The sequence below is a fragment of the Carex rostrata genome, chromosome 7, assembly GCF_964058835.1.
Source record: "Carex rostrata chromosome 7, lpCarRost1.2, whole genome shotgun sequence".
Taxonomy (NCBI): Eukaryota; Viridiplantae; Streptophyta; class Magnoliopsida; order Poales; family Cyperaceae; genus Carex; species Carex rostrata.
Genome location: NC_135924.1, coordinates 6,312,022 through 6,331,853, shown reverse-complemented (window position 1 = coordinate 6,331,853; position 19,832 = coordinate 6,312,022). Strand labels below are relative to the sequence as shown.

The following is a 19,832-nucleotide window of genomic DNA, read 5'->3' as shown; positions in this document are numbered from 1 at the left end:
CTCTAAATTATTAGTTGGTTGTTGGTTGTTTGGAGTACTCATGGTGTAACAAAAAATATTGAATTTAATTTTTTGTTAATAGCTTTTGAATTCAGGAGGATAGAGGAGAGATAATTTTTAGAAAGTAAAATATTAGAGATGATGATTTCCTTTTCTATAATTAAAAAAAATCTATGAAATGAATGTAATAGAAGAAAAAAGGTATAAAATAAGCTGGTTATGGAAGAATAAATTTGACAATCATGTGTCATGTGTCATGTGTCACATGTGTATAATATAGAACAAAAATTAAAAGACGTAATTAAAGGGCTGGTTAAGGATGTAATTAAAGGGTAGTGTAAAACAGTAGTATAAATTTGGTTAAGTTTTATCAAATTATAGCTCAGCTGAAATATATTATCTAACACAAAAACTTGATGCAGAGTTATTAATATATATTTTATCGGGTATTTATACGGGTATCGGGTCGGTTCCGGTTATGGGTCGGATAATTAAATGATACCCATATCCTACCCATTACAGTATCGGTTCCGGTTCGGATCCGGGTCGGATATTAAATTATTAATTTTGTACCCATACCCATAATTTAATCGGTTATATTTTTTAAACCATACCCTATCCAAATTAATCGGATCCGGGTCGGATCCGGGTAATCGGGTAAAAGTAGCACCTCTATTTTCAATATTATCTATTTCATGGAAATGTAAATGAAATGCTCAAAATAATTCAGATATATAATCTTTTCTAATCATACTAGAAAATCATTCAAGGAAATATAGAGAAAATGCTCAGCATAATTTCAGACTAAAATCTATTTCGAAAGTTTTGTATTAAAATTTTTAATGAGAACAACTACTTTTGTCATTGTTATTTTTACAACTATTTTTCATTTGCTTAATTTCTAATTTACAGTCACTACACTTGTATGTTTCTTATGTTTTCGGTTGCTGGGTTCTTATGCAAAATAGAGCCAACATTTCACATAATCTATGAATAATTTTCTATTAAAAAAAAGGACAGGCAATAATCAATTGAAACACTGCAGACGTTTTTAGAACGACTTAATTTCATATTTTGTTCCAGTTTCTAAACTATACAGAACCACAACAATGCATATTAACATAATCAAAAGCGAAATCATTGTTATCAAATAATTCAAGCTTGAATTTCACACAGAATTTTCATTTAAGCCATTTATTAATAATTGTTGCATGCAAGTACATGCCCCAGAATACATGCAACATAGCAAAAACTAAACACAGAAAAATTAGGCTTGAACATAATTAAATCCTGAGAAATAACAAAAACCACGGTTTAATTGAAGCCTACAACTATAAACATCACAAAGAGTGTTTTAACTCCAAGTGGAAGGAGCCTGGTATCGGCCAGGGGCTTCATAAATTCTGCTGTGCCATGTATGCATGGATAAGACCCTGTGCAGCTTGGATTTGCTCTGACGATCCTTGAATCTCCACCACGCACTCTGACACACCAGGTGGGGGATCATGCACATTGACCTTTGCCCCAGAAATCTAAAAATTTATAACAAATACAAAGGATTAAAAAATAAGACGGGGCATTACAATAAAGCTAATTTAGTTTCTTGAAACAATGCCAATACGGGTATCAATATAGCACAAGTCAGAATGGTACCTTCTGAATTTCAGATATATTAGTGCCATCAGCTCCAATAACAGATTCAACAGAAGTAGTCGGAATTCTAATCTCAAAAGAACCATTTGCATTGTGGTACCTGCTAAGTGAAGATATTTCATAAGCAAGGTAATGTTTTGTTATTCTCACGTGTCATGTGCTATTTCAGCTGATAAACAACATTAATTACGTCTTAAAGTACTAATTAGAGCATACCCTGTGGGGGGCGGCTGAGCAGAATAACCCTGAGACTCAGGTGCATGGCCGGCAACCTACAAGGCAAAAGATAACATAGAATTAAGTTAACCAATAAATTAACTCTATTATCTGCAATACACAACTCTATAATAATTAATATAATTAATAACACAATCTTCATCAAAGGTAATATTTCATGTGATTGAGAATAAACTTAAAAGGAAAGGGTAACAAACAGTTGCTCCCAGTAACAAGCTGTTACTTCTATCAAGACCTTACAAAAACTCAGTCAAACAAAACCACAGGTATAAGGTACAAGCAGTGTATAGAACCTCATACCAAAGTGGTTGATAACACGGACCTTGCCTACAAAATCATGGAACACAAATTACACAACACAATAAATTGATATCTTAGAAAACCTAATCCTAAAGATGGCAATCAGGAATAGAAGGGGTCATTTTAGGTCATTTTGGGTCTCAGGTCATTTCAGTTTGGACTAGGCTGTCTCAAGTTTCAGTTGTCCCAGGTCGTCAGAGTTTGAGTTGCCTCGGGCTTACATAGGATTAAGGTTGGCATGATTTTGGGCCTCGGGTCATCTGGGTTTGGACCCGGCTGTCTCGAGTTTCAGTCGTCGTTGGATTAAGGTTTTGGGTTTCAGGGTCACTACCCGAAAATTCAAATTGGCTTTGGGTTTGGGTTTGGGTTTGGGTTTGGGTCAGATCAGGTAGGGTTTTTGTCATCCATTTGTAGTGGCTATTACCTGAAAAATTCTGGTACCAAAATATTTCTACCGGTGGTTGCAGGACAACACGCCTTACAAGTGGATCAGCTTCTGGGCTGGCATGGCCAGGTCAACCTTCAGTTGTCAGGTACCAAGCTAGGTTTGGTGACAACTTCTAAGAAGAAAGGAATGTTAATAACCTGCATTCATTCTAGTTGGGAACTCGCCCGAAGGATTCATTCATTCTAGTCGAAACTCTTGCCGGAAGGATTTGTTCTTGCTGTGATAGGTGATGACGCCAGTAGTGGTTGAGATGAACCGCCAACAAAAAAAATTGTTCTACCTACTCTGTGTGTAGAGAGAGAGAGAGAGAGAGAGAGAGAGAGAGGAAGGCAGGACAACGAGTGTTGGCCTGGACAAAGGTTGGTGGTATATAGGAGCAATTACACTTAACCAGATCGGCATTTCCATTACCAATAGGTTATAAAAAAGAAAAAGGTCAAACCTTCTAAAGGTAATCCAATTTACCTTAAAAGGTATGGTCAATCCCAATTAACACTTTTGTATGATCACAAGAGGTCCTTGATTTGGTCTACCCTGTTTTCTACCCACTTGGAACCAGAGGTAATCAATAATGGCACAGAAATATATCAAACATTATCATATGTAAATTATTACGGATATAAAACTAAGTTAATATTAAAAAAAAAAACTAGATAGATAAAAATAAATATAGGTCATATATACTCCGAGAATCAAATGCCAGAGCAGAAATTACCAAAAAAAAAACCAAGAAGTTTTGACAACATATTGAAGCACGTAATGCTCCTAGAAAGTTAATTTACCCAGACATTTGATCAAACATTACAAAATGGCCTAGAATAGTAACCAATTACGAATAATCAGCATGGTCAACAACCTAAAACAGGAATGGTGTCTCTCAGTCAAACCGAACTCCTAGCAGAGTCTAATAGTTTTAGGCCATGGGTTTTTAAAACCTTCAAATTGTCATGTCTAGCTCGACCAATGGGTTGTGCTCAGTTGGGTCAGTAACATTTTATAGCGCGATAGGAAAAGATAAAAATATTGACGGTAATCCCACCAAGTTGAATAATTCCTGCAGAAAAACTTAAAAAAAGAGTCCATCCAAGATCCAACCATGAAAATCTTTAATGGTCTGGGACCCAGCAAGGATAGGTATCAATATAGAACAGCTAAAACACATCTAACTGGCATATTAATACCACAAGAACCACTCATGAATAGCAAGTGCCAAAAAGTAAAACATCCAAACAAAGACCCAAACAAAGACTAGTTTTCACAAAAAAATATCAACCAAATCCAGATAATACCTGAGTGCTGTCATAACCGGCAGCTGGTTGCAGATACCCATGGTAGCTGCTTGGGGGAGGTACAGTACTACCAGCAACAGGACTTTTACCAGGCCCTTGACTTGCTGGAGGCAGGTATCCGCTATCTGCTGGTGGGTAGCCACCATCGCTTGGAGGATGGTAACCATGGGCAACCTGTGGGTATCCTCCATCAGCCGCTGGTGGAGCATATCCACTTGCACTTGGAGGATATCCAGCTGTTGGGGGTGGATAGCCGCTACCAGCAGGTGGATATTCAGATCCAGGAGGCAGTTGAGAGTAACCCCCAGCAGCAGGAGGCTGGGAGTAGCCACCAGTAGCAGGAGGATATCCACTAGCAGCAGGTGGAGGGTAACTGGCAGGGTATCCACCTTCAGCAGGAGGGGCATATACACTGGCAGGGGCAGGAGGGTACCCACCATATCCACCATCTGAAGGGGGGTATCCACTGGCAGGGGCAGGAGGGTAACCACTGCTTGGTGGTGGGTATCCACCAGACTGAGGTGGGTAACCACCAGCATCTGGAGGGGGGTAACTGCCAGCTGGCGGTGGATAGGCGCCGCTAGGTGGAGGGTACCCAGGATTTGGAGGAGGATATCCTTGGTTTGTAGGTGGATAACCAGGACCCGGTGGAGGGTATCCGGGACCAGCAGGGGGTGGTGGATAGGCAGCACCCTCTGCCGGAGGGTACTCATAGGACGACGCAGCAGCTGGCACTGTGTCTCCGCTGCGGAGTGTTCTTGTTCTCAGTCGGGTGCAAACTTCTATTAGTGCCTCTCTTGCAGCATGTGGGTTCCCATTAATCTGGAAAGATGCAGTAACACTTGTAATAAGTTGTAATAGTATCAGTGAAGGATATAGCAAAGAAATTGCAGTTAAATTATGAATATATGCACATAGGATTTGGGGGCCAGAAACATAAAAAAGAATCAGCTTTATTTGTATTATTACATCCACCTGGGCATTACCTATGCTGCTATAAATACGGGATATCCCTTAAAAGATATATATGAAATACTCTGTCGATATATTTGTATTATTACAGAATCTGAAAAAAATAACAATAAAACAGATTCTTCACCTCTACAAGCTCGTCTTCTGGGGAAAGGAAGTTCGGCCTCATCTCTTTGGTGTAAACCCTAATACCAGCACCAGTACGTCTTCGCATTTCACTAATTACTGTGCCTCCCTCTCCGATTATGCAACCAACCCTTTGAGAGGGAACAATGAGCTTTGTTACAACCGGTCCCTCGTCGGAAGGGGTTGTGTGGCTTTGAAGCTGAACCAGAGCCTTGATCACCTGAGATACAGGCTCTGCGAGGGTCTGAAACAGACAATGAAGCAGGAGTATTCATTAAAAAAGCTGCACCTTACCAAAACTAAGCAGTTTCATGCACTCTTTGAGGTACTAATTAATAATCAAGAAACCACTTAGAACAAGGACTAAACCTAACACACACACAAACACATTTATATTCTGTGATCACTTGTGGTTAAATATAGGCAGATCACTAAAAAAAAACCTTATCAGTAAAAGCTTCCACCTACAAAATTAACTTCAGTAAATGGATTGAAGAAACTACCTCATTTGCTGAAATTGCTAGGACCCGCTCATCAGCCTCCCTGGTTTCCTCAACTTGAAGATGAGCGCCAGTATCCTCCTCCAGCTGGCGTACGTGGCTCCCACGTTTCCCAATTATCCCTCCGATCCTCCAAGTAGGGCACAACAATCTTAAAAGAAACTCCTCGTACTTGTCAGAGCGACCTTTGCTATAACCCCCTGAATTATACCCATAACCAGATGTGTCACTCCTGTAGGGGTCATATCCCCACGCTGGTGGTGGAGGTCCAGGTGGACCACGAGGCGGGCCCCACATTGGATTCTCGAAAGGTGGCGGTGGCGAATGGAAACCTCCGTATGTACTCGCATGTATAATTTCTTTAAGGGGCAGGTTCTCCTTGCGTGGGTTTACATGCAGATAGGTTGAGATCTGATACAGAGCCTTTTTAACCAGAGAAGGGATCCCAGAAATCTGAACAAAAACAAAATTAGGGACATAAGTTGATAATGTGTGACTTTAAAAGTGTTGATTTTTTCATTAATTAAAATAACAAAAATAAATAGTCACCCTTATGGAAAAACTATTTTCTTTTCTTTTATTTTTTTATTGGAAAACGCAATATCAAACGTGCGCCATCGAGCATCAAACATATCTTTTAAACAAACAACTTCAGCAATGCAAACTCAAAATTACCTAAAATCAATTTTCCTCTACAATAAGAGACACAGGAAGTACTACAGAAGATATTTTATTGTTTGTTAGGCTAAATCTGACATTTACTCCGATTTGAGGCATGCTAGGTACAAACCGAATTTCCCAGAAACCATAATTTACCTGGACCAGCTCATCAGAGCGCATAGCGCATGGAGGGAGAGTATCGGGGGGCAGAACACGGATCCCAGCTCCAGTCTCTGCTCTCAGCTGTTGAATAATCGTGCCTCCCTTGCCAATCACACAACCTGCCTGGTTGCGTGGTATCAGAATGCGGGCCGCTACCTCCAGCTCTTCACCACCACCATGCAATATTTCATCCGCCGCAATTCTGTCGTTCACTTTCAATAGGGCGTCTTGGGCCGGGCAGAGGGGTTTCAAACCGTCCCCATTTACCCCAGGGTTTTGGTCTTGTTCGGCATCCTCAGACCGGTCGCTCACATGGCTGTAGACAACTATGACCCTGTTGAGGGAAAGGGGCAGAAACGCATGATTATTAAAGAAGCAAAAATGACAAAACAGACATCAATTTTGAGAAATCAACCAAAGTACCTGTCATCAGACCCAGGCACAGCATCAGCCACCAGGATCTTTGCATTAGTCTCAGCTCGGAGAGACTTTATGATGTCACCCCCACGACCCAAAACGCTACCAATTTTTCTTATTGGACATAGGATCCTGAAGAGGGTTTCAATAGGCGCTTCGTCACCTTCCTCTTCATTTGGCTTTTTTCTCTTTGCTGAACTGAAATTGGGGCTGCTGTCGAAACTAGAGTTCCACCGCTTCCTCGGTGGCCCACCCTTGTACTTAGCTTTACCTCCTGACATGTCTCCTGACCACCGAGCAATAAGCCCAACGTGCAGTGGATCGAGAGTCGAGAGGAAGAAGAACCCTTAGCTAGGGCTTTTCGAGATTAGGTTTTCTCTTGAGAGAACTATGGGTGACTAAAATTTTGAGTTCAGATCCGGACCGTCGATTGAGCCTTAGCTAGGGGCGCTGTACCGGATTGAGCCTGTTTCTGATCAGGACGGTCTGGATTTAAACTCAAAAATTGAGTTTACTAATTGTATTATTCTATTTTATTTTCTAAAACATTTTAGTGATCCTTATATTTATATTTTTATTCTTTAAATATATTAAAAAATACATATTAGTTGTAACTTGTAAGGTAAAACTCGGTTCTAACCGGATATGAAACATGAAATATATGAGCATCCTAATTCCTACCGACATTCATAAATGAGATTTTATCTATTTCGTATGATATTTTTTAATACGGACATTACTCTGATCCTACAAAGGCATTTTCTCATAAATTAAGGTCCTATCATACCTCAATTTTTTGTGCCCGGGTTAAATAGAATGATATATTTCAAGCAAATATATGAATATGAACCTAGAAATATATATATGTTAAAATATTTATTTTCATTATAGCAAACGTTTGCTACCGATAAGTAATGTTCTTTTTAGTCCATAACTTATTTGTTTCGAAAAAATATTACCAATATTGAATGTTTATTGTATAATCAACTTCTCAATTTAATTGTTATAATTTAATTATTATTTAAAATATTATTAGTTTATTTTATAATATTTTTCATTATTAAGCGATTCAAAGATATATCCGAAACAATATAATAATAGACATGATATTCATACGTAAGGAGCTCATTCATAAACAATTAAATTTGTTCATTAGTGGAAACACACATATAGATGTTAACACGGTGGATATATGTATATAGAATGTTAGCATCTAAATTATATTTGGTCAAATAAATAAATCAAGCAAATGAAATCACAAATTGGAAAATATTTAACCTCAAATGTTCTTAACTAGAGGATATTAAAAGATAATCAATAAGGACAGGTGATGTTAAAATTGCTCAACTTTTCCCTTTTTTTATTTAAATTTCTAATGAATGACTATAAACCTTTACTGTGGTTATTTCCAGTGACATATTCCTCTTTGATTAGGTTTTCACTTGATGACAGAAGAATAAAACTGTCCTAAGAACTTCGGTGAAAACTATGTTATATAAAATCAAGAGTGAGTCTATGGTAATATGCATATCACGGGTTATTACTGTGCTACGGCTTTATATTCGAGTTTTCAAATCCTAACGGTCGATCTGAACCGTTCATTTTGTTCTCCATATTAATATGTGTTTGGAGACCAAATTTTACATTTTTTGAAAATGGTTTGCTATTTTTTTAGATATTTAGAAAATCACTTGATCTGAAAATTCTGGACCATCCAAAAACAGTGATTTTCAATAAATCTAAAAAAATAGTAAAAAATTTTCAAAAAATGTAAAATTTGGTCTCCAAACACATATTAATATGGAGAACAAGATGAACGGTTCGGATCGACCATTAGGATTTGAAAACTCTAATATAGAGCCGTAGCACGGTAACAAATCGTAATATGCATAGTACCATAGTGATATCTCCATATTATATCTAAATTACGGCCCTGATTTACACTGAAACCTGTGCTTTAAAGCCTATAAATGTGGACTTTTTACTTATATTTCGATGAAATGTGGTACTGCTATGCTTTGTTTGGTATTTTGCAGGAAAAATGGCGAAAAACTGGATCTGACTACTTTTCATACGGCCCGTATGACATTTTGTACGGCCCGTACAGGATCTGCCCAACTGCACATAAGCTGGATTTTCCTTTTGACGGCCCGTACGGGGTCCCCTACAGCCCGTATGACGCTAATTCGGAAAATCCAGCTGGAATCTGAAATGAGCATAATTTAAGGAGGCCGAAAAAGAAGCCTCTGGGGACGTGATCTGGGACATTAAATGAGATATTCCACACCAAAAAAAAGGGGATTCTGGATTGGAACTCAATCATTCTTTCTTGGAGCAAAAGACAAGAGGAGGAGAAGAGGAAGAGAAGTGAAAAAACGCGAGTTTGCAATGGATCTTCGGATTTTCCACTGTTTTGTCATGAACTCTTTCATCTCTTGTTATTTGTGTTATCTTGTGAACATGAGTAGCTAATTTACTTTGTTTCTAGGGTTAAGATGTAGTTTCTAGTTTGGTTTTGTTTGCATGTTACTTGGATTTTGTGTTGAATGCTTTGTTTTTACCTTGTTGAGTAGTATTTTGATTGCTTTATTTGTGCTTGCTTGAATTGATTAGTCATCCCGTTAGATGAATGCGCACATCTAAGTGTTAGGAGCCAACTCTATGATATTTAATCCAACCGAATAAAGTATATGAAGTAGGGTGAAACCAAGGAGTACCCGAAAGGTGAAACTTTCCTTGAGGCGAAAGTCCTTGGATACTTTTAGTAAACCAACAAGTAACTTAGATAAATTAGACCAAAATGCGAAAGTTGAGGTTTAACGCATCTAAGAGGGAAGTATTTGAGTCCGGTAATCGGGTACTAGGCAAAAATGCGAAAGTTGAGGTTAGGTATCTAGATCTGGTCGATAGAAACCCTAAACATTAGTATCAACACAGAAAACAGTAGCTGCAGCATTAACTCGGGGTCCCCTACGGGCCATACGGGAATCCGTACGGGTCGTATGCCTCGGGGCTGAACAAAAATGAAGTCTGAACCCTGGAAACGCCTTTCTATCAATTAAAAACAACTTTAATTTTCTTTTATTGTCTTTTAAACTTGTCATAAATCATTAGAATTGTTAGAACCAAATCAAACCAATTTCTCTCACTTCTAGAATCTCAAGTAATTTTAAGACGAGTCCGGTCATTTTCTTCCGTCCCTGTGGATCGATACCTGAGCATACTCATCGATAGGATAGTGCACTTGCTATCTAATTTGACAGAGTATAACAAAGGTTTAAAAAGTATAGCTTGCTATACTGAAACTTTGTAGCATATATTCTGTGCGAACACATAGACTCACTCTAAAATCAAATCCTATTTAGATTGAATTAATATTACCTAAGGTAAATCAAATTTTAAGTTTAGATCGGACCATCCAATTTGTTTTGACACAAATGTTGAAGGGGCCATATATTCTATCTTGAATCGGATTGATCTGAAATTTGATCGGCCGGTTCAGATGTAACCTCAAAATTTGAATTACCTAAAAGGATGTTGATTCATTTAGATTAGTCACGGTAATAAATGGTGTAGTGCTTATTTTATATTCGTTTCAAGTTTTGTGTAGTTCTATATAATGCGGATGTAAATGTGTTGTAATTTCGACTCGGCATATTCTTCATGTAAGATCCGTGTACAGACAATTCATAGATCAACACACAAAGGGCCATATGGACTGCTGGTTCACGGTTCACTTCACATTCACGGTATTACCCTTCGTTGTACTATTTTTTTTTCTTTTCAGATTGCTTAGAATATTTGCAAACTAGACCTCAGTTTAGATAGGGTAGCATAGAAAAAGTACATAACATGATTAATATGTTAATTCTAGCTCACATATACTAATACAAATATATACTTGGAGAAGTGGAGGAACTTCTTTTATATTTAAAAAAAAAATGTCTGTGTACATTTTCATGAGAACATATTTAACGGTTTGAAACTTTGAATCGATTATATAAATTTAAAAAATAAAATTATGAATTCATAGTACAGATTAGTCCAGGCTACCAATTCTATGGTATTCCTTTTTTAATCAAAAACACCCCCGTTATTCGCCAATTTGAGAATTCCTACATCTGATAAAAGTACTGGCGCTTGCACAAAAAATATTTAAGCGAACTAGTTTTGCAATGTATATCTTAAAAGAATTCTGCAGTCTTTGTATCTTGAAAGAATTATGTGCAAAGTATATCGAAAGCGAGACAATTTTGTTTAGTGACTCATTATCTTGAGTATTGACATCTCTGACCTTGTGTGTATAATAATTGAGGACGGATCGGATGACACTCTTTTTTGGTGACATCGGATGACACCGTGTATTTTCAAAGTCCAAACAGTCAATCCAAACCGTTGAACTTGATGGATATGTTAAAATGTGCTTGCAGATCAAATTTTATATTTTTCTGAATTTTTTTACTATTTATTAAGATGGGTACAAAATTTCAACGATCTGAATATAGCGATTTTGTTAAATACTTAATAAATAGTAAAAAAATTCCAAAAAATGTAAAATTTGATCTGCAAGTACATTTTAACATATCCATTATGTTAAACGGTTTGAAAACTTTGAAAATGCACGATGTTATTCGATGTCACCAAAAAAGGGTGTCATCCGATCCCTCCTCATAATAATTATGGTAAACATCTTGGATAATGGTAAACACACATATTGACAGTAGTAACATTCTTTATATGAAAATCATATAAAGTACTTGCAGACTAAATTTTATAGTTTTAGATTTTTTTTTAGCTATTTTTAGATAGAAATCACCTGATCTTAAAATTCTAGATAATGCAAAAACAATAATTTTTTACCTATTTTTTAAAAATAGTAAAACAAATTTTAAAAAATATAAAATTTAATCAACAAGTACATTTTCATATAGAGATCATATTGACCGAGTTAGGTTGACCATTATAACTTTAAAAATAAAAATATTAATTCATAGTACGATCAGCCTCACTCAAACTTTAAATAGTACGAAACTTCTTAGAACTAGGAGAATCCAAATCAAAGCTTATTAAATGCAACTTTTACCAATTCACCCTATTCTTCTGCATCAGCAAAAATGAAAAAAAAAGCAAGGTTACCAGATACGGAAAGAAAAAACAGTAACTGCTCCTTAGTCTTGTATGCATTATAAATAGAATTTAGAGATGTATTGTAAAATCATGAACATTAATCAATGGAATCTTTCTTTCAATTTCATCACAATTTATAACAAATAGTATTTCAAAAGTTGCTAGAAAGTGGGGTTAAGAAGGAATGACATGATTAGGTAGAAAGTTAATACATTAAAAGAAGTCATCAAAATGACAATAACAAAAAATTTAAATTCTATTTTGAGAAACAAGAAAAAAATGTGCTTATAAAACTCTTCCTCTTCCTTCCATGCCTGAGATGTAAAAACAAGATATTTAAAAATTTGATAACAAGTGAATGAAAATTGAGAATAGATAGACCAAATGAGAAGTACCCTGATGTAAATCCCGATTTGTCGCATGTTCTCCTTGTATTCTAACAGAGGCACACGTGGACTCTGGCCGTAGGGATGCTGTCTACATGAATCATTTCCACCAAAATAAACTATCACTAGAGAAGGCTGTACCGGTGAATCCTGATTTTAGTAGAAAACCACATACCATAAGACTTAGATTGAAGCACTAAAACAAAAATAAAGCAATGCATGAAAAATTATACATAAAAAGAATCAATTAAATCCTAGAAGCACATTTTTTTTTTTTACCTTGGGAAAGACAGTGGAAAGAACCTGAAGCGCTTGCCTTGAATTCCATCCAGCATAGCCTCGCAACACCACATCAGCCTTCATTCATTCAATCTCTTTAACAAAATCAGATAAAATCAAACAAGAGAAAACCAAAAGAAGCAATGAAGAAGAGAATCTCTTTAACACCATTCCTTGGCTAATCTCTAATAAAAAAATGAAGCAAGTTAATGACATCACAGTGCCTAAGTAGGTACTTAGTGAATGCTAGATTATATTTATTTAAGGATAAAATTGTCAACGGTTGGATTGACTATTGAGACTTGAGACTTGAGAGTCATTGTTGTTGTGTGTTTAACTATTGAGCAATGCAAATTTTGCTTGCTTACCCCACAAGTTCCGTAAATTAAATAGCTTTCTCATTCGTTCTCAACTTGTTACTCGGTACTCCCATTTTTTTTTTTTTTAATAATTAACAAGATGCCTTAGCTGCTCTCTAATTTTTGTGAATTAAATTTGAACACTGTTCAAATTAAGGAAAAAATTTTGAGAGTAGGTTTTGACTTTTGACTCGTTGCTGTTAACAATTAAGCAAAGAAATTTAGCGTGCTTACCCCTAAAAGTTCCATAAATAGAAAGTGACGCTGATGGGTGGGACCCAAAAAAATTATGTGATGGTTCTTAATTTATCTTGCATTATCCAAACCAAAGGTGTCTGAAAAAAAATGAAATGTTTTTAGTGAAGGAAAGTAAAGCCAACTTTATTGGCAGTTTTTTTATTGGAGAAAACAACCGGATTCGATATATACCGTTTATGTTAAAAATTTGTTACTTGAGCAAGGTCAGAAACCAAAAATAAGAAATATACAATAAAGCGAGTTAAAGACAGTGGATTTTAATTAAGGACGGTTTATCTCGCTTTGAAAATAAGAAATAATAAAGCGAGTTATGAAAATAATAAGAAATATACAATAAAGCGAGTTATGGAGCTAACAATGAATATTGTTACTCTTTGAAAATGATAAAGAATAAGACAGTGGATTTTAATTAAGGACGGTTTATCTCCTCTATTTATTGGAAAATATCGAAAGGAATTTAATCATAGACTTTTTTTGAGGCGCCTGTTCGTTTAAATTCAACCAATTTTGTCTAAGAGAAAGAAGGTGAAACGATTAAAATCAAGGACAATATGCTATTGTTTTAAAAATTATGTCTTATTTTTTACATAGTAACAATCTAGATATATACTTAATGTCACAAGTAGAGAAATTACATATTTTTTAAAACATTTTATATATTTTTTTCTTTTGTTAATAAATGATAAAATGAGTATTTCATAAATTTAACACGTTTTAGTAGAATATTCATTAAAATGGGTAAATTTGAGAGTTTTTGAAATTTAGAAAAGTAAATATAATATTATGAATTTTTAAGAAATATGCAATTTTAATGATTTTAAGGCGTATACATGAAATTCTACATGCCGTGCGTACTATTTCATACCGTGATGAAACTGATTCATGTGTTGTATTGTGTTATGTTAATTTGTATAGAATAATTATAACATATGAATGAGCACAGTGCGTGACACGTGAATCATGATAAACATGCTGTATTGTGCTATGACAGTTCAGTATTGTACGATGACATATTTAATCAAAACGAGTCGTTTTTTACATTTCTATATTAAATTATTAAATAATAAAAATACCATAAAACAAAGTAATAACATTTTAAATAATAAATTATTAATAATAGTTAAATTGAGAAGTTGATTATACGATAGTCTTCAATATTGGACTATCGGTAATATTTGTGTCGAACTAAATTATACAAAATATATTAGATAAAATCTCATGCATGAGGTACGAGTTGAGGAAGATGATATTATTAAAAAAAAAATAGATAAAATCTCATCCACGATGAGACTCACGAGACTGACCCCATTGTCAGAGAGAACAGGCGCAGGGTTCAACGTGGGTAATGGTTGGTGGCAACTCTGCGTCAGTACTTCCGCGAGACGATTCAGTTGAGGCGCTACTGGAGACGGCTGTGAGAGAATGGGCAAGCAGCAGACAAACCACTCCTGTTCTATAGTGGAATGACACTGGACTGGAGAAGGAAGTTATACTTTTTTTGGATAAGATCCGCCTGAGCATACCCAGGATGCGTGAGGGAGGATATAGTGATCCCCTTTCGTGAGATGCTACACGAAAGCAGTAAACCGTTGCATCGCTGACTCAAATGCGACGAGCGTATCTGAGCCTGCTATGACAATTTCGTAACCCTCCAAATGGGCTAGGCCCAAAAATCGCCTTGGTTTCGCTCTTAATTTCGCTCTATTACACTGGTTTTTGTACGTGTATTATGCTTCAATTATATTCGGCCTATAAAAAAACGTCACAATCTATTGGGCAAAAGAGAACATCAGTTTACATTATTTTTTAATATAAAAAAAGAGGAGAGTTCAAATGCCTCCATTTTTTGTGCATCCATCATGTCTCCATTTTTAAAAACTTAAATAACTCAAAGTTTAAAACTTAAACGTTAAAATAAAACCGTTAGATGTGATCTATGTTATTTTCTCTATGTGTCCATAAAAAATTATCACATTTTGATTTTGTTTTTATATGAATCAATAAGTTGAAAAATCAACGTCTAGAAATTATGCACATTAGTATAAATTTTTACAAGCTCAAGATGACAACCAAAACAAAGTTGAAATGCCATAATTTTTTACATATGCATAGATAAAATAATGTAGTTCATATTCAACGGTTTTATTTTGAATTTTAAGATTTAAATTTTGAGTTATTAAAGTTTTTAAAAATGGAGGCATGATAGAGGTACAAAAAATGGAGGCATTGGAACCCTCATAAAAAATGCATACATAGAAGATTATATGAAACTGTCATTCAATTGTCTTCTACATTAAACAACCATTAATTTTGACAGATGGTTGTTTTTCTTCTACATTAAACAACCATTAATTTTGGCAGATGGTTGTTTTTCTTTGTTTATATGTGATTATATTTCTTTCTTTGTTAGACAAGAAAAGTAATATCTTATATGATTTAAAAATATTCTGTGAGATATACATTGATTTTAGAAACAAGATCTTAACCTATAAATGGACCATAGTAATAATTTTTTTTCTTACTGAAGAGTTCATATTTCTTCTTTAATTAGTTTTATAGTGACTAGTTTTTTTTTTTTAATATTCCGTCCGCTACTATTAACAAATTAAAAAGCACAATGAAAACTTTTTTTTAACTTACAAAAAGAATTAAACATTTTATTATATAAAAAATAACAATGAAAACTTTTTTAAATAAATCCTGGTTTAACTGGATCAAGTTTTTAATTCAATTGATCATTTTACTGCGTACAACTTTTACAAAGGAAGCAAGTTTTATAATTGAAGAAGAGATTTTGAATCAAGCCAATCTTAATTAAAAATTAAGAAAATACATTAAGCATAAATTGAGAAAGGTTGTCTTAATTTTATTCAAGTTAAGACTAAAAAGAAAATAACTTGGCAGAGGTCGGTGCAAAATTTTCAACAGTCAATTAACAGCATATACAATTTTCATCAATATATAGAAAGAAAGCTTGGTCCAAATACAAAAAATAACGGTTACCTACATTATTAAACTGGTTTTTATTTTCAAAATTAACAGATTATTTTTAGTGCATAATGTTGATTGGAATGCTGGTTCGAAGAAAAAAAAATAAAAATTGTGGGTCTGTGAGCTAATTAAGCACTTAAGCAATGTTTCTGGTATGAGCTAAAACATGCACTTGAGCCAGAAAATTACATGTTCATCGAATTAAGCCCAATCAAGGTAACATGCTACCATTTAATTAAATATCAAAATTTTCATAATTTGTGAACCTGGTAAAATATGAAAATTCTCATAATTTCAGAGATGATAAAAAAAAAAAATCGGCACACTAAGTTCTCTATATAATAAAATAGCTTCTTTTTCAATGACAGTAGATCCCAGATTTTTTATCAAAACAGCAGAACCAAAAATTAACTGGTCCCTAAAATCAATTATCTTGACAACCAGAAATTGATCTGAACCTGATTTCAAACGGATCGTAAAATCTTGCTCGGGATGATCGACATTTTTATTTGTAGAGACTATGTTGTAGGTTGTCTTTGATTGCTCTAGAGAAACTGCTCTTTATGCATTGTCATCAGTGATAGATTGAGATAATTTTGGGGGTGTGCAATAATTCAATCTATTTTTTTTTATTTAGTCATTTAATTGGAATTTGCCATGATATAAAATAATTAATAAATGCCACTAAATTTCCTCGTAAAGATGTAAAATAATTAATAATAGTCGATATTTTTAAATTTTCAAAATAATTAATTATAGTAGGATTACAAATATGTGAAATTCATGATGACTAAATTATAACAATTAAGAAGAGGAATCGCTTGACAATTGTTATTTTGAATTAAATTTCATGTGTGTCATTTTTTTATTACAAAAATAATAGCTTTATGACTACTTTGTCAATCCATATTAAAAAAAAGTAAATCTGAAAATTAGAGAAAACAAATTTTACTTATCTAAAAAGAGATGACATAATATTCATAATCATAGTACACCCCAGCAAGAGAAACAAGTAATCATCAAACTTGCACGAATCTCAAAGACAAAACATACTAGCCAGTAGAGATCAACAACGGAAACAACCGGATGAACCACAGATCACATCTCATATCATCGATCGATCGAAAAAATTAACCAGAGATTTCGATGGTTTTGACCTCAGGCTTCTTCACCTCCTCCTTTGGCACAGTCACAGTGAGCACGCCGTTCTCCATGGCCGCCTTGACCTGATCAACCTTTGCATTCTCCGGCAACCTGAACGTTCTCATGAACTTACCGCTGCTGCGCTCCGCACGGTGCCACGTGTCTTTCTTTTCTTCCTTCTCCTTATTACGCTCTCCGCTTATTTTGAGCACATTACCTTCTTCCACTTCCACCTTCACCTCCTCTTTCTTGACTCCTGGAATGTCGGCCTTGATAATATGCGCTTCCGGAGTCTCCTTCCAGTCAATGCGAGCATTGGCAAAGGCAGAGGTCTCGTTATCAAAAGAGGTGAGAGAGCGGTTGCTGTTGAAAGGGAAACCCTGGAACGGATCCCAAACGTCGAGAGAGAAGGGATCGAAAATGTTGCTCCTGATGATCGACATTTTAGTATAAGAAGAGTCTCCAAGTAGGCTTGGATTGGATTGGATTGGAAGTTCGTGTGATTTGCTTCGCTTTGCTTTGTTATGAATAGATGGTGATGCTTTTTTATTTGGTACATATTTATACGAAAATGATGGCTTGGGTTAATCATGGCTCCGGAGTGTTCCAGAATAGTGTGGGAACTGCTAGAGAACTCCCGAGTCCCGACGCTGTCTCCCCAAACTAATTACTCTAGAGTCTGGAAGCTGCTCAAAAGGTCTCTTTCTTTTTCAATTTAATTTTATTATTCTTTTTGAATTTTCAAAGTTCGAATAAAGTGATTCTGAGCCCAATAGGCCCTTTAATTCACTAAAAAATTTGTAGTTTTATTAGGGCCTTAAAATTGTAGCCACACAAAATCAAGCCTTAAATGATATATTTCTAAACCCAGTGTTTTTATTGGAGTCCAGGCAAGACAGCACAACAAGAAGTGTTGTATAGATGAAGTCAAATTAGGAGATCTTAATTAGTTCTCTTTTCTCAATTTTTCAGCTAAATTGATAAAACTTTACAATTACCCTCTGTCGTTCGGATGCTGAAGCCACCCTTTTAACAAAGATAACAATTTTGAGAACACATTGTAGATAAATCCATATAGCTACCTTATACAACTTCTGAGAGTCCTAATTAAGCATTAAAAAAAAAACGGCTGCTATTCATAACAGTGTAGATAACTCAGGAACGACACCTGTGACCTGTCGGGGACGGAGAGAAGTGAGGAAAAATAGAAACTAGGGTAAATTTCGCTGGAGGTCACTAAACTTTATTATTTGTCACGAATTGGTCACTCAACTTTGATTTGTCCATTTTGAGTCACTCAACTTTGTTATTTGTCCCAATCAAGTCACTCAACGTTTTCCATCCAAATTTTTAACGGAATATTCCTATTCCGTCTAAAAAATTAACGGAATATACCAATTCCTTCCAAAATTTTAACGGAATTAGCATATTACATCCAAAAAACTAACGGAATTAGCATATTCCGTTAAAAATTTGAATGAAAAACGTTGAGTGACTTGATTGGAACAAATAACAAAGTTGAGTGACTCAAAAGGGACAAATCAAAGTTGAGTGACCAATTCGTGACAAATAACAAAGTTTAGTGACCTCCAGTGAAATTTACCCTAGAAACTACATAAATTAGAAAATTATAATTTTAATACTTGGGTTGCCACTTTCAAACCGCAAACTGTCCAAATCTGCCTATATACCACTGATACATAAACAAAATGCTAGATTGGAGTGGTGGGGCGCCAAGTTTCTCTCAATTGCAGGTAGGCTAGTCCTATTGAATGCGGTTCTAACAGCTATACCGATAATTTACATATCGGTGCTCAAATTCCCGAATTGGGTTATTAAGGAGATAGATAAAACAAGGAGAACATTCATTTGGGACGGGGTAACGCAAGAAAAATGGAAAATGAATCTTGCGAATTGGCAGCTGGTATGTCAGTCCAAGGAACTGGAAGGATTTGGAGTGCTGGATCTCAAAGTCTTCAATCAAGCGTTACTTCAAAAATGGGCATGGTATTGGTCAAAACCAGAAAATATATTTTGGAAACCAATATTTAGCATAACATCTGCTACAATTTATCCATGACCGAATTCACCTTTGTTCAAACAAATTAAAAAAAAAATTATTTTAAACTCGGTTCTACATATACCGGGTAACGGGTCTACGATTACTTTTTGGGAGCAAGACTAGGGACATGGAATACTAAAACACAGATAATGTAATTACTTATGCTCGCACACAAAGAGAGTCAGCAATAACACTCAAATGGGCAAAAGAGACGGAATTACCCCTAGCCATATTCATGCAACCTATGACAGTAACAACCCAAGAAGAACTACAGCAGGTGCAATGCTTGCTGTCAGCTACGATGCTTTTGACAAATCAAAAGGATGAGGCCGAGTGGAAATGGGACAGCAAAGGAATCTTCACGGTGAAATCAGCATATGTGGAGATGAAAAGAGGTTCAAGAACCAATGCAACAGTACATGAAGTGTGGAAGCTCAAGGTGGCACCTCGGATCAAGGTCTTC

At 35.4% G+C, this 19,832-nt stretch overlaps 2 protein-coding genes across 3 annotated transcripts; both read right to left on the bottom strand.

The window, feature by feature from the left end:
• Window positions 1-1,158: 1,158 nt before the first annotated feature.
• LOC144557454 (RNA-binding KH domain-containing protein RCF3-like) lies at window positions 1,159-7,112 on the bottom strand. 2 transcript variants are annotated; one of them, XM_078306026.1, is made up of 8 exons: window positions 6,771-7,109; window positions 6,342-6,681; window positions 5,529-5,978; window positions 5,027-5,269; window positions 3,928-4,749; window positions 1,870-1,925; window positions 1,654-1,753; window positions 1,159-1,532 (listed from the first exon to the last, which is right to left on the bottom strand). In XM_078306026.1, exons 1-8 carry the CDS (start codon window positions 7,043-7,045, stop codon window positions 1,395-1,397), a joined length of 2,424 nt encoding a protein of 807 aa, XP_078162152.1. In that variant the 5' UTR covers window positions 7,046-7,109; the 3' UTR covers window positions 1,159-1,394. The 2 variants fall into 2 exon arrangements, 1 of the variants encoding a protein (XP_078162152.1); XR_013512668.1 differs by lacking the exon at window positions 1,159-1,532 and adding an exon at window positions 2,615-3,692 and having other exon boundaries at window positions 1,690-1,753; window positions 6,771-7,112.
• Window positions 7,113-17,110: 9,998 nt separating this feature from the next.
• Window positions 17,111-17,848, bottom strand: LOC144557636 (18.1 kDa class I heat shock protein-like). Its single transcript, XM_078306236.1, has one exon. It carries the CDS (start codon window positions 17,748-17,750, stop codon window positions 17,295-17,297), a length of 456 nt encoding a protein of 151 aa, XP_078162362.1. The 5' UTR covers window positions 17,751-17,848; the 3' UTR covers window positions 17,111-17,294.
• Window positions 17,849-19,832: the final 1,984 nt, after the last annotated feature.

Bases quoted from the DNA above. Each gene is read 5' to 3' on its own strand.
- LOC144557454 (XM_078306026.1), bottom strand. From the start codon at position 7,045: ATGTCAGGAGGTAAAGCTAAGTACAAGGGTGGGCCACCGAGGAAGCGG. The intron at 6,682-6,770 runs GTACTTTGGTTG...TTCCCTCAACAG, and splicing joins GTGCCTGGGTCTGATGACAG to GGTCATAGTTGTCTACAGCC. The intron at 1,926-3,927 runs GTATTATCTGGA...TTTGCCTTGTAG, and splicing joins CCGGTTATGACAGCACTCAG to GTTGCCGGCCATGCACCTGA.
- LOC144557636 (XM_078306236.1), bottom strand. From the start codon at position 17,750: ATGTCGATCATCAGGAGCAACATTTTCGATCCCTTCTCTCTCGACGTT.